The 14991-nt window shown below is 37.6% G+C and overlaps 1 protein-coding gene across 1 annotated transcript; it reads left to right on the forward strand.

Annotated features, from left to right (window-relative positions):
* Window positions 1-1202: 1202 nt before the first annotated feature.
* nat16 (N-acetyltransferase 16) lies at window positions 1203-14948 on the forward strand. Its single transcript, XM_043244148.1, has 4 exons — window positions 1203-1372; window positions 6190-6413; window positions 7470-7694; window positions 7798-14948. The coding sequence occupies exons 2-4, from the start codon at window positions 6198-6200 to the stop codon at window positions 8362-8364; spliced, it is 1008 nt and encodes a 335-aa protein (XP_043100083.1). The 5' UTR covers window positions 1203-1372; window positions 6190-6197; the 3' UTR covers window positions 8365-14948.
* Window positions 14949-14991: the final 43 nt, after the last annotated feature.

The following is a 14991-nucleotide window of genomic DNA, read 5'->3' on the forward strand; positions in this document are numbered from 1 at the left end:
TTACAATAATCTTTAGGTTTGTAATACAATTCTATCATTAAGATGTTATCAACTTATAACTATTGATTCCAGCTAAAATATGAGTCCTCTTTGATATCACTTTCTACGGTAAAATTTGCCAAAACAGTACAAAGCAAATATGTTTTTCATTGGATTAATTGTTAATGGATCATGGACTGGTATTTTGGCCAGCAACCAAGGTTTAAAACAGGGCAGTCAAACTTAGTTACTTGAGGGCCAGGTCCCTGCAGAGTTTCTCTTCAACCCAATTGAAACACACCCGATCCAGCTAATCATGGCTTATTTGAAAATGACATGGTTTGTGCGTCGGAGCGGGACTTGCAGAACTCTAAGGGCTGTGGCCTTCCAGGAACTGAGTTGGACACTCCTGGATCAAAGTTAAAACTGCTTAATAATAGATTTCTGTATTCTGTATACATTGTTTCACTTCACAATACGTTAACTGATGGACTGAAGTCACATGGGTTACTTGTGGATTATTGTAATGCTTTAATCGGCAGTTTAAACTCTCTTTCTGACGGTATCCATTCACTGCAGTGGATCCATTGTTCGAGTGACGTAATGCTGCATTTCTCAGAATCTGTGCTGATGAAGAAAGCTCAAATGCGTCATTGTCCCTCCTGCTTTTAAGTAATTTAATGAAAATATATTAATTTACAAGTACAAGACTTTAAATAAACACACCGATATTGTCTTAAATATATACTTTAACGTATACTGCAACTACATATGATAAATATTTATATACTTTCCTATATGCAGGCTACTATACGCCAGGCTCAAAATGTGATATGCATTTTTATACAATATTTCTTTCTATCCACCATGGGGTCCTTGACCTGGAAAAAGTCATCAATTTCGATACTTGCGTAAGCACCTGTTTTCCATCCCTTTTGTATATGCAAAGCACATTTACTCCAATTCAGCTGTGTATGTACAATTTCCATTTAAGTTGCAAAAACCAAGGGAAGCAAAGCATGCACTGAATCAACAGAAGAGCCCTAGTAGAGTTCGAACACACTGGAACCGAGAGAAAGAAAGAGAGAGAGAGAGAGAGAGAGAGAGAGAGAGAGAGAGAGGCGAAGAGAGAGGAGAGAGAGATTGATCATGATTGGGTGATGGTTTAAGGGGTTGGCATACCTCTCTTCTCCCTACTGGGGGATGGGGATGGGGATGGGAATTCTAGGAGGGGCTTCACAGTGACCTCATACTTCATATATTGTAAGCCTGAACCGGCATTTACTAAATATTCTGCCTTTAATCTAACCGCAGTGCAACGAAAGCTTACATCTATTCAGCATCTGTCAATTTGACCTCTGTATCCTTCACAAATCCAACGCGCGACGCAGAGGTAAGTGAAATCATCTACCGTGTCCGTTAGAAAGGATTTCGCTTGAGCAGTCTATGTATGGCAAGGGCTCGACGCCTTCAACCAACCATTGTACTTGGATTTTCACGTCTTCAAATTGTCATGAACATCACGCATTTGCTGTGTATGGTCTTTCTCAGCTTCTTTCTCGTCTTACGGCCATTTTTTACGAGCCGAATTAACACCCCTCAGAGACGACAAGGCAATGAATGAAATGCAAAGAATCTGCCGGAGACCCCCATTATAGGTTTTGTTATATGTTGGCATTCATGTCGGGTAGCCTATTTGCGTTTGGTCTCTCTGTGCGTGCGACGTTTTTCAATTTACGCCGGATGCCGGTAGTGTGCAACGTTTGTGGAACGATGAAACATTTAGCGCGTAATCCAATAATAACAATGCAACTGTTTTGTAAATAGAGGATAAGAAGTCCTGTCTATTGCCTCCCTGCTTGACGTGCCAAAACGTTATGCACAGTGCATAAAAAATGTTTCATAAATTCATACTGGAATTTACAGGTGATCTATTTTAAACTTGAACGAAACCTTATATGAATGTATATGCGCCGCGTCCTCATAAGATTCCTCAGCAAGGCTTTGTGTTAGGTTATTGCTTTAATTTTGTATTTCGAGCGAGTGGGGGCGGGGCGAATCAATAGGGGTCGTATTGCAGTGATGCTGAGAACACGTTACAGCTTTGACTTTTAAAGATGCTGAATGCACCCTTCATCATCGCGTGACTGCTGTATTTATATCATATTTAAAATAAAAAACGTTAATGGTTGACTTTGTACAATACGTTACGTGCGTGTTGCAGTCGAATGTGGGCCGATGCGTGATTTTTGATTAACTGATGCAATGTGCTTATGTCCTTCTTTGCCAATTTTGTACGTTCGTGCCGGTGGGAAGTCGTCACTCGCCAGGCCCATCATAGTTATTTTCCACTGGCACGTGAATGCCCATGCTGACGCACCATACCTCCAGTGTACATGACATAACCGCGAGAAGTAGGAGAGACATATGGCATGCCCTATTATTAATGGACATGGTGTGCAGGCAAGATGCTGCAGTGGTGCAAGGCATGTGCCAGTGTCAAGCTTGGCCCATTTTGTGGTGCTACTTTTGGTTTTTGATGTTGCTCCACATACCGCAAATCCTGCATTTAACAATATTAATTTAAGTTTGTTGCGTACATACGCTTGCGTGCGTGTCTAGTATGTCTAGAGGAGAGGTATGAATTTGAAAGAACCCATTTTTATCTGTCAAGAATAATGTTTCGGGCATGCAAATTGTTTCGGTTCATTATGATGTTGTCAAGAATGACTGATGAACACAGGAATAATTTACCCACAAATGAAAATTCGGGGCATAATCTACTTGCCCTCATGTTGTTCCAAACCTGTCATGTATTAATGTTGTTGTTTTTTCCATCGATTTAAAAAAAAAAAGAATCTTTACACAGCTGTTTTCCGTCCATTCATAGTGACTGTGGGTGTCATGCTCCAAAAAAGGACAAAACCCTGCCATAAAAATAGTTCATATGCCTTGTGTCATGTGATAGCTTTGTGTGAGGTTACCCCTAACCCTAACCTTCGCATGTTGCAGGTTGGACGTTACTGATGCAGAAATGCAGTTGATTCTAATATGTCTTGTTCAAGTGCATGTAATACACCAGTTAAAATATGCAGGATGGAAATCAAATCAAAGCAGTCAAATGGCTCTGTATATAGCTTATGAGTCATATGGGCTGTTGTTTTTGGTTCAAGTGAACTATGAACTGGCACTGTATCAAAAAGAGCTGCAATTGCTCAGAATTACTCCTTTTGTGTTCCGCGTAACAAAATAGCACATACAGGTTTGGAACGACACAAAAGAGAATAAATCATGTTTTCTTTTTGGGTGAACTATTCTGTTAAATTTAATTCTCGAGCATTTTTAGAATGCTGTTATGCACCTTTCTCTTCATATATCCGCACAGAGTTGCTGCATGTTTGGACTCCACTTAAGTTATCATGCACATGTGACAGGACAGAACTAGCCACTGACCTAAATGTGTACTCCATATTAAAATATTGACAGTTTATAAACCAGATTGAGTCTGCATGAACAAAGCATTGAGCTTATTTAATTAGTACATCATGCATAGGCTGATTTGCATTTAATGTACTGTTGCCTCCCGAATCTATATGTTAAATATCTTTCTCACTGAATTGTATTAAAGGCATTTCAAATGATAATATTATGAAAGCAACATTATTTTTCAAGGTTATCCTCTGAGCTCCCATAATCTGGTCTAATGAACTTACATAAACAAATAGATGGGAGGGGAAGCTATTTCAAAGCAATGTATTGCCCTCTAGAAAAAGATAGATTGAGACAGATGGGAACATAAAACAAGTCAAGAATTAATAGAATAGACAGAGTAATAAAAAATAATTAATTGCTATCTTATTTGGTCCAGTATATTTTATCATATTATATCGAAGCAAGTATTATTTTGTAAGATGCCGTTAAGATACAAAACAGCTATAACATTTTGCCTGACTTGTAAAAACTGACAAAGGCATTGAGCATAGAGTAAAACACAATGTGCAGTGAAAAATAAACCTAAGTCTACAATCAGTGCAATCTCAATCGGACAAAACCTGTTCTTTTCCTAAAAGCCCAGTATTTAGAAGCACCAAATTTCTGGCCAGGTCAGACACTACACCATCAAATCATTGTCTGTGTTAAAGATTGTTAAGTATGTTGTCTACACTTACAGTGACCAGCAGTATCACAGTTTGAAAGGGGTTCACTTCTTGGTCGTGAAGTGCCTTGTGGCCAGGTATTTAGTGCACACACACGGAGCAGTGGGCAGCCAGTGTATCTTTCTTGGTTCTTGCTTAAGGATCTCACCTCAGTCGTAGTATTCATGGTGGATAGAGCACTGGCCATTCACTCTTCCCACCTACAATCCTCACCGGACCTGGGACTCAAACCCACAACCCTCAACATTTAGTCACTTCACAGACACTCCAAGCAATGCTCAGTACATTTATTAAAAAGATAATGCTCCTGGAGTAACCAAGGTTAAGTGCTTGACTACAGTCTATATATCACTCTTTGCAATGACTGACTGAACTTAAAACCTTTTGACATAACTTGCCCAGATCTATAACCACAGAACGTACAGTAGTAGAGCAGTGGTAGCGATACCAACATCATGGGTATGTATTGATACAATGTATACTCTGAATACATTCCAAGTGGCTTTGGATAAAAGTGTTTGTTAAATTCAAAATGATTTATACAAAGGGAAGATTCCACAAATATTGTGGGCAGGTTCTCTGAAGAAGTGTGTGATGTAAATCATGTAGTACGGAGAACTGTATCAGTCTTCATCACCTGGGTTGTCATGGTCTACTCAACGATGTGGTTATTTTCTTGACTTCCTATTTTGTTTTATCCTAAGCATGTTTAAAGTACCCTCTGATGTTATAACGTTTTCACATTCAATCTCTCCTTCAGTGTGACGTAATTGTAATAACTCCGCCTGAGGCAACTTTAAAGTCTATCCCATCGAGAAATGACAAGCCCTGTGATATAACAGCAGAGAAGGATTTTTTTTTTGGCATTTATATAACACATCTCGTTTGAAGATGTCATGCACAATATCTGCATGTTCACAAACACTAATTAACACACTGGTGCTAACGCCCAAAGAGATATAGTTATATAAGATTTAAATATATTTTCATGCATCTTTAAATAAACTAAAAAAGTAAATACATTTTAAAAAGATTGTTTGGACCTCATTAAGGGGCTGTTATCCAACCTCACAGATTGCACTAACCTGATGGAATTTGCTAATTGGTGCTTTGATATTTTGTTCTCTTATTTTGAGAGCTAAATTAATTTGGGGTTAATAAGGGTTACCCAGACATAGACAGGGCACGACTTTAGGGAAACTAGGGGAAGACATCGATTCAGCCCAATGGAAATATCACTTTAAGCGAACTATCCCATTATAAATTGAAGGACAAATGAAAGACTACAAGAGACAGTCACATGGAAATTTGGAAATCGAATATTGCATAGCAATTGGCAAATGAACCATGAATGAATAGATTTTGTGACAGCCTCACAATGTGTGTTTGCCAAACCCAAATAAGCTTTCAGACATTGAGGGTTTTCCCATTACAGAAGTGCATCAATGGAAAAGTACCAGGGCTTTCTCAACCGGTACGGGCCCAAGGGGGTGCAAACAATGTTTGCTCTGTGACTTGTTCGCGGTGTTGCTCCCACTGCACAGATTTTCAGCCTTTCAATCCCCCGACACTCACTAGCCATGTATGCGTGCCTGCACACATCTGCCTACCCATCCGCTTCACCTTCCCCTGGACGTCTCGCACCATTATTTCCCAAGTCCTTTCAAAAAATGTGTTTATTTTCCACTGGGAACCAGGGCAGTGCTGCTCAGTGAGAATTAAAAAAAGGATTAAGGGTTCTGGCAATAGGAGGTGGACATGTCTGTGTATGTGCGTTGGCTGTCTCGCGTTTGGGCACGGTTACAAGTTGCCGCTATTGATGCCAACCTGCTGGCATGTTGGCACGGTAAGATAAACACTGCGACATAGGCACAAACCTTCCACTGTACTGAGCTGATAACGACCCTCACACCATTCGTTTTGTAAGGTGCTATCTTGACATCCTTGAAATGTAAAAAGCATGAAAACAGCATTTAGAAAGGGAGAAGGTGAAATGTCGCATTAAAGCTCTTTTTGGGTCATGGATCATAGAAGTTGAAATCTGTGTCCGCAGCTCTAAGGATGAAGATTGAAAACAGCCTGCCCTGCTCTCAGCTCCCTGAGGCCCCTCCTCAGACCGGCCTGCATTTTACAGTGGCAACGGAGGAGGACTTTGATGACATCATGGCCATGAGCAAGGATATATATGGCGGCCTGGACTATCTGCCCTCCCGCTATCAAGCCTGGCTGCAAGAGAGCAACCGCACTGTCATTTTGGCTCGCAAGCAAGGCAAAGTGGTAAGAAAGCGGATATGAGGAGCTTATTGCAGTGCATGTTCCATCCTCAGTGGTTTAAAGGAATAGTTTGCCAAAAATGAAAATCATTCACTCATTCAAATGTCATTCAAGTCCATGTGGCTTTCTTTTGGGCAAAACATATAATGAACGTACAGGAATTATAAAATGATAAACAATTCACCAAAACTGTTACAAATATTACACTTGCTGCTTAAACATCATGCAAAAGTGCAAAGACACCACACTGGCTTATGAACACTGATTACATAAACCAAACTCCATGTATATAATATAATAATAATAATAATTCGGTAGCACTTTATTTTAGGGTCTTTTAAGTAGTTGCTCATTAGCATGCATATTACTAGAATGTTAGCCATTTATTAGTAGTAATTGGGCACATATTAATGCCTTATTCTACATCCCTAATACTTAAACTTATCAACTACCTTACTAACTATTAATAATTTATTAAGAAATTTATTGTGGGAAAAGCCATAGTTCATGATAGATATAAATAGATTATAGATTATAGACAAAATATTATTATAATATTATTTTTTTATATATTTAGAAATATTATTTATGAGGAATATTTCAATTTATTTATGAATTTATATTTACGTTCACACTAATATTTATGTCTTAATTTCTTTACAGTCAAAGGTGAATCATGAAGGGGTTTTTTTAGCAGAAAACTGCAGAGAAAGATTTCAAATTTATTGATCATTTTGGAACTTTTTCAATCATTTTGGAACTTTTGAGAGTGTTGTGTTCCCAGATGCACATAATAGAGTTCATGTAAAGCAGCATTTGTTGTGGTTCTGAGACATCGAAAATATCACATCATGAATTAACACAATTCTATATATATTCTTCACCCTCAAAACACTCAGAGCAGGAGATTTTTTTTTTATTACATCACAGCTTTCTGCGATGTACTGAATGCACTAAGCCATATCACGGTTTCAGTCTCATTTTGATTATTGTGCATCCCAAAATGAAGAGCACCGTCTTGTAGATATAACTCACTTTTGATGCAACTACGTTTTCCAGATTGCCCTGGAGTCAGTGTGTGTTATCGATGATGGCGAGACCATGCTGGTGGAAGGGCTTCGTGTTGCCCCACAAGAGAGGGGGAAAGGTGTGGCAGGGGTACTTCTTCGCTTTTGCTCCCAGCTGGTTAAGTCCAAGTACCCCGACGTTAAAGTCAGCAGACTGACCAGAGATGACCAACTTGGGCCAAAAGACTTCCAGAAGTACCGGCTCATCACCAAACAGGTAAGAACCTTTTACAATCACATATTTACGTTTGGTTCAGATCTGAAATAAAAACAGCTAAAGCCACATTGTCTTCATTCTGTTACCTAACTCAAATATGAAGGGAATCCTTCTGGTGCGCTTCCGTGCTGAAGACCTTAAATTACGTCTTGCTGATCTCGGGCCTAATATCACTGTAGCGGGGGAGGGTCTGTCCACCACAAACATCCCGGTCCGTTTGGAGCCAGCAGAGGTGCAACAGCTCTTCCTAAGCGATGTTCTAATGCAGGCTGTCCTTCCCAATGCCACCATCGTTCAAGATTGGCAGCCCTTCAAGCCTCTGCCTAGCAACATGGCCATCCTGCTGAAGAAGGACATTGATTGGATGGTTGACGATTCCAGGCGCCCAACCATGGCCAGCTTGTGCACTTTCCCCTTCCGTGTGCCAATCGGTGACGACTGGTACTACCTCAACATCGATATGTTTGGTAAAGACCTGACGCTGGCCATACAACAGCTGCTGTGCCACCTGAGGTGCCACACTGGCACTCTGAAGGGTTACGTCATGTGTCAGGTGTTCCTGGAGCCTGCGCTGTGGAAGCCCATGGCCGATTTCTTTAGGGAGACCCTTAAAGTGGAGCTGGTGAAGGAGTACACAGAGCAGTGCGTGGTGGAGTCTGACGTCGTTTAGTCGAGGAGCCTCAGAAACACCTTCCCTTACAATTAGGCACCAAACCTACATAAACGAGAGATTGAAATTTAACATCTCCCTCAAATACGGCACCTAAAAGAAAAAAAAACAAACCTAATATATCTACTGTAAAGGGACGAAAAAAAACTTCAGTTCTATTCCGCTTAATGAAAACGCTTTCATAGGATTTAATTTATTTTAACAACAACTAATTCAAATAAAATGCATGTAAATGAACAAACTAGAATAAATGTAGTAGACGCTTGTTTAGGTTTAGATTTAATTTATTTCCATATGCAGTACTGTAAACGGTGGCGCTGATGGGACAGGGACTGGAAAAGAGGGGAGCAGTTTTAGATTCTATAAAATGGGACCCAAATTCTTTCCAGGCCCTTTCATCTGTTGGCATCACTGACAGTGAAAGCATATTTACTCATGCGGAGTTGAAAAGAAAAACTGCACAATCTTTAGGGCACTTTATGATAAAAGAAAAAAATGGGATCTCATTTTAGTGTCTGTTGCTTTTTCAGAATGTGGCACTGTAGCTGCTAAAGAGTTTAGAGGAAAAACAACATTTCTGGGACAGGCTGCCTTTATGGGGATCTATATGGTCTTCATAGGCAGTTTTAATTAATTTCAAAACACAAAAAAATGCAAAAGTTTCAGACTGAACACCTTTCTAACATGCTCCTTGAAAAATTAGTAACTCTTCCTCTAAAGGTACTTTGCAGTGCTTTAAACTCTGTATTAAATTACAAATGTCTGGCTAAAAACCTGCTTATACATTTAGATTACAGTCTCAAGTTTTTGCTTTAAGTACTTGAACCTATTCGCTAAAATGATGTTCTATCAGTACTTGTACCTAACTGTAGAAGTGCAATTTGAATAATACACTGGAATATTGCTAGAAGTACATTCGGTTAGATATGATTAATAACTAATAATAAAACAAACATGTACAATGGTTTTAAAGTCATCATTTGATTGACATTTTAGTTCTAAAATCCATTTGGCAGGATCACATCTAAATACAAAAGACAGGAAATATAAGTGTGTAAATAAATCTATATATAAATAAATGTTTAAATTAATGTTCTTGTAGTTCATTAAAAGTATTTTTTTTTTTATTTAATTGAGACATCACTATGTAGGGATTTTGTTACATCGTATACTTGTCATTCAGAAGAAACATGATCTTAAGGAAATTCGTCCAAATTAGGTGCTCCAATTACAATAAATAAATAATAATAAGGATCGTCTCTGAAAATCTTACGCTGGCTCTTGTGATTCACCCACGGAATCAGGAAAACAAATGAGGACAATTGGAAACCTGAGCAAAACAAGTGACAACTGCTCATCTCTAGAGTTTTTGAAGTTTGCAATTGATTTTTTAAAGTCGAAGGACAGACACAATTTATCAGAGGAAAAAAATGGACAAAATCATATAGAACACATCATCTGCTTCTATTGACCTGAAGTGAAGAAATTAAAGTGAAGAATTACCAACATGGAAAAAGAAGAACAGAAAAGGCCTTTAGACATCCTCAGAAGCATATTTAGCTCCTTTGCCCCAAACCCAGATTGCAGCGTGCTTTTCCATGAAGCACTGTGGCAGAAGGACATTCAAATTCAGTTCATTTATAGCTTAATATATACATATGATATAATATATAATATACAGTAATATAGCTTATGGTTTAAGCCCTCACAGAGTCAACCAACGATTTGTTAGAAATGCATTTTAATGCAAATTGGCATCCACTAAACTAAAGCCAATTTTTTTTACTAATTATGTGTCTGGTTTGACTTCATTTGGTGGACTTATTTTGTGCCCTTGTGTGAACTCTCAACATCCACTGAAGAAAAGGAGGCCTTCTCTCCTCCTTCATTTGGACAGCTGCATGTGGGACTTGTATTGCGGTCAGTATTTATAAATGGCATACAGGCAGTCTTTTTTGGATTCTGAAAGTCAAGGCATTTTACAGATTATTAACTGTAATTCCAATGACAGTTTGTTGCATTTGTATAGGTGTACATATATATAAATTTATATGTTTGTTTGGAAGGGGTGTGATTTGAAAAGGGAATCTTTGTTCAAGTTCTTTTACGACTGAAATCTCGAAATCCTTCATGTCTGCTACATGCTTTCAGAGGATAATCTTGAAGCACAAGAAACAGCAATGCTTCAGTTCCCATGAAAATGCCATTTTCTCAATTTACAAATGCATCTACAATTGAGTCAAGAGATGATATTTTTAATTTGCCTTTAAAGCACTCGTCAAAATGCGACATGATGGATTAGAGACCCACAATGTGTTTTGGTATGTGTTTTCTGTTGTACATAGCGCAGTGCATTTAGATTTAAGTGTTATGTATTATATCGGTTTACTTACAAGGTGGAAGGTTCCCTATAGGTACACTAGCCTCTATATTTAACTCTTACATTCTTTCGTGTGACATTTAATAATCCGGTAATCATTTAAGAACTTTTCTCTTTTATTTATTGTTTTTATCTTTCAGCTCCACCTTTTAGCACTTTGGATATCTAATTGCCTTTCTGAGTATTTGTGAATTGTGCAGGAGGTTGTAACTCTATATTTTACACAGGTCCTAGTGCCAGGTCCACCAGACTATAAAAGGTTAGAGGCATGTGACCACCTGATGGTGGAGAGTTGTAAAGGATACGTTGCCCCTTGTTTCGCTGGCGCACGAGGAGTGAACTTTAAACCCATTTCTTTCAATTATGAAGTGGCTTTTCACTTTCTTTTTCTGGAATGGAAAAATAAGACAGGTTGCAGAGGGAGATGAGAGATGAAGCCGGGGCTACACTAGGAATAGGTGGCGAGGAGAGGACATGTGTTCCAGATCGTGTTACCGTTTTAAATATGAGTAAATGTACATTTTATATTGTAAAGACGACAGCAGTTAGACTTGGAATTATTTGGAGATGTGTATTTGTGACAAAAAAGGGAAATTGTCTTAAGCAAGAGAGGCCTTGTATTGGTAATAAGCGCCAACCGACTATTTAGGAGGACAAACGTAGATAGATAATCCAACCCAGAGCAGGATATCTGTATTATCGGACTCAGCGCTAAAGTAATACCTCAAGTGCTAAGTCATAAGAAAGCAAATATTATACTCAGACACTTGTTATCCTGTGTGACTGTGGGCCAGTTAATGTTTCAGGGCTCGTCTCTGAGTAAGTGAAACTGGATCTGGAGAGTGTCATCTTGCGTAGAACAAGGGTTCACCCCAGACTCCCTTTACCTTCCACCTGATCCCTGTCGGCTTGACACATGGAAAGAGTGAGCAGGAGAGGTTAAAATAAGAAGGCTGGGTTCCAGCCTTGTCATACGAATACACTGTCCTTTGCCACGCTGCTCTGTACCTACGCCTGGTTTTTATGTTATTTCATGGTGGCATCTTTGGTTTTTCATTTTCCTGACTGCTTTGTAATGTTTATGAAGGGCTTTATGTGTATTAGAACCAGCTGTGTATTGTATGTTTTGTGAACGAGGGGAAAACCACCAGGGAGATTTGTTTTCTTTATTCCAAGTCACTATTCGAACGTAAAAAAAAAAAAAAAAAACTTAACTGAAAGCCTTGTTCAGGCGATATCAGTTAAATTGCTGATTTGCACTATCAGAGCTTCAACTCTGCTTCTCCCTATGTTGTTTTCCATAGGAAAAAAAACATATATTGTGTCTATACACAGATGCTTCTGAAATGGCTAAATCACACAGGTATTTTCACCTGTGGTGCACCAAGCTATTTTGTTACATTCAATCTACAAATCTAATGCAGTATTTGGAGGTAAAATGCAACTAGATCCCAGTGCAAATTGTGTTTTATCTCATGCCATGTCAGAATCATCCAACTCCGATTGGATTAACCATTCATCTAGCTGTTCTGATGTGCTGCACTTTATACTGTAGATATGTAGATATTCCAAAGCACAGGGGGGATCTTCATAAAACATTAGTGTGGGTTGCTGTGACAGTCATGGTCATTCAGTGGATCACGCTATATATTTTTTTGTAATCTGAATAGGAGCAAGACCCTGCCTACGTAACGTTTTTAAATTCAAGGATATTTTTATTGGTGTGTTCCTGACTTTATAGACGTTAATAAAGCTCCTACTTAATGACCATTGTCTGAAAAAACCACACTGTACCTGTCTGAAACCGCTGATGGACATATATACCACTATCAGCAAAGCAGGGACCATGATTTCTACAGACCTCAAGAAGGTGGTGGTTTGAATGTCCATGTCATCCATTCTCTTGATGCAGCAGTGGCTGTTGAGTTTGTTTTCACTCGAGTCTTCCCATTAGCCCTAGATACAAACTGGGTGTCATGTTTTGTGTGTTTGTGCAGAATATTTGAAAATCTCCTATGATGGGAAACTAATACTTGTGATGATTGAAAAAAACAAAAAAAAAAAAACTCATGGCCAACTGTCAATCAAGAGGGTGAATACAGTTTCAATGCTATAAAAGCATTTTGATTATATGAAAAAATTGTTTTCCGATTTTTTTTTTTTAAGATTTTTTTTTTATTACCCAATATGACTGCTTATTCTCAAGCAGTAATGTGACAACTAATGGAAAGTATTTTAATATTTTGTTACCTTTGTCTGTTCCTTTTTTCAGAGATTGTGAGAGATGCAGAACTATTTTAAATACAGTAATTTTTTAAAAACCTTATAATCCATGAGAGGTTTTTGAAATGTGCATGTTGTGTGAGTGGGTGGGGAAGGGCTTTACAATGAGCATGTGACTAGATTTACACTGAGCACAAAGACCTTGTACTAATTTACATTTAGAACCTGTCTAATTGGAATTGGTGATAATTGACAAATTAAATAACGATTAAACAATTAAAAAGTCTAGACAGCATATTTAAAAAGGCTAAAGGTATTTTTTTTCTTTTCTTTTTTTTTGGCCACGATATACATTTTTAGATACTTTAGGCTATACTTCACTAATTGTATAAAAGGTTTAAAAAAGATCTAATCACTGGTAATGTTTTTTTTTTTTTTTTTTCTGTTTTTGCCTGCGGTATTTTGTTGTAATTGTGTGCATCTCTATATACCTATTTCTTTGTATATTTAACAAATAACTCCGCTTGAATAGTTTAATATACAATATATATTTATAAATGGTTCCAAAACTAGAAACTGTCACTTCTTAAAATCGATATTACAGCAGCAGTCATTATGTATGCTTTTTTTTTGTACTTTGTACTTCTTTCTTTTTTTTCTTTTTTTTTTACACTGTTAAATTGAGTACAAATCCTGGCTGATAAACTCAGAAAGTCAGAAAGTATTTGCAAAATTCATCTCATTCCCTACTCTTTGAATTGAATCATTTCAGTTTAAATTTGCCTAAAATGTTAAATGTACCAATGAATGTTAGTAGGAAATTGTAAATGATTGGATGAACAAGAATGATCATCCAGGATGATCGGGAAGCAGTTCAAAAGTGTGACAAGGCATATGGTATGAAGTAATCTTATTTAAGTAATGGATATGCTACTGGCTACGAAGCCAGTCTATGTGCACATGCTCTTTTGCATTTTGTTACATTAAATTACAACGACATGTGTATGTTCAGTATGTATAGGACAGGTTTACTGCATGTAAATGTTTGTTTTTCTGTAACTTTAAACAATATGTAAATAATTCATGTAAAATCTAGATAACACCTAAATTCAGAGCTTGGTCTCTGCTGTCAAGTTTGACGAGAAATTCTACTTATAGTTTCCCAAAGATCACATGCTAAATGCAGTCAGAAATCCAGATGAAGCCCATGAAAACACAACTGTCATGTTTACTTTCTGCCATTTAAGAAAAAAAAAAAAAAAAAGCCCAAAACCATAGGTTGAAAAGACCCAAAATGGTGAAATTCTGTGTATCTTTCATTGAGATCCTTGGAATTTTTGGAGAATTTTCCTTTTTTCAACGACTGCGATATGTGATGGAAAACAAACAGAGTCACTGCAGTCTTTTTGATTTTCTTGGTTAATGTCAACCTTTTGTTGTGTTTTTGTATTACTTTACCCTGTGCATAATCATTTAACATTTTTAACATTTTAACTAGTGTTTATGTTGTCAGAGTGTTTGTCATTACCTTTGTAACACCGTAAGCGTAATGAGCTCTATCTTTAATGGCGACAGATGTAATGCGGTAATTCATTTGCAAGACTGAAAATGTGGCAGAGAACAAACAGCTTTATATGAAGACCTGTGACTAACATTTTGTTGATCAAATGAATTTGTAAAAGGACTGGTGAGGTTTTAGCCACTTGCTGTAGTTGCAATGCAGTATCAGAATGAACAAAATGTATCTAAATAGCATAGTTTAGATGTTATGCGCTAAGTGATGTTTTCAAGTGATGTATTAGAATAATTGTTTTATTTTCCAAGCTGTTAATCAAAACTTAGTGTTAGAGATATTTGTGTGTGTGTTTACCTAACTGTATATTGTACTGCGATTAGCAATAAACAAACAAGCAAAGAAAAAAATAAAAAAAAACAAAAAAGAAAGAAAAAAAAAGAAAAACCAAAACAACCTTTAAACAAACAAGGCATAGAATGAATTCAAAGTGTTAAGGAAAAGGAAGTGA

This window comes from Puntigrus tetrazona, chromosome 7 (assembly GCF_018831695.1).
Source record: "Puntigrus tetrazona isolate hp1 chromosome 7, ASM1883169v1, whole genome shotgun sequence".
Taxonomy (NCBI): domain Eukaryota; kingdom Metazoa; phylum Chordata; class Actinopteri; order Cypriniformes; family Cyprinidae; genus Puntigrus; species Puntigrus tetrazona.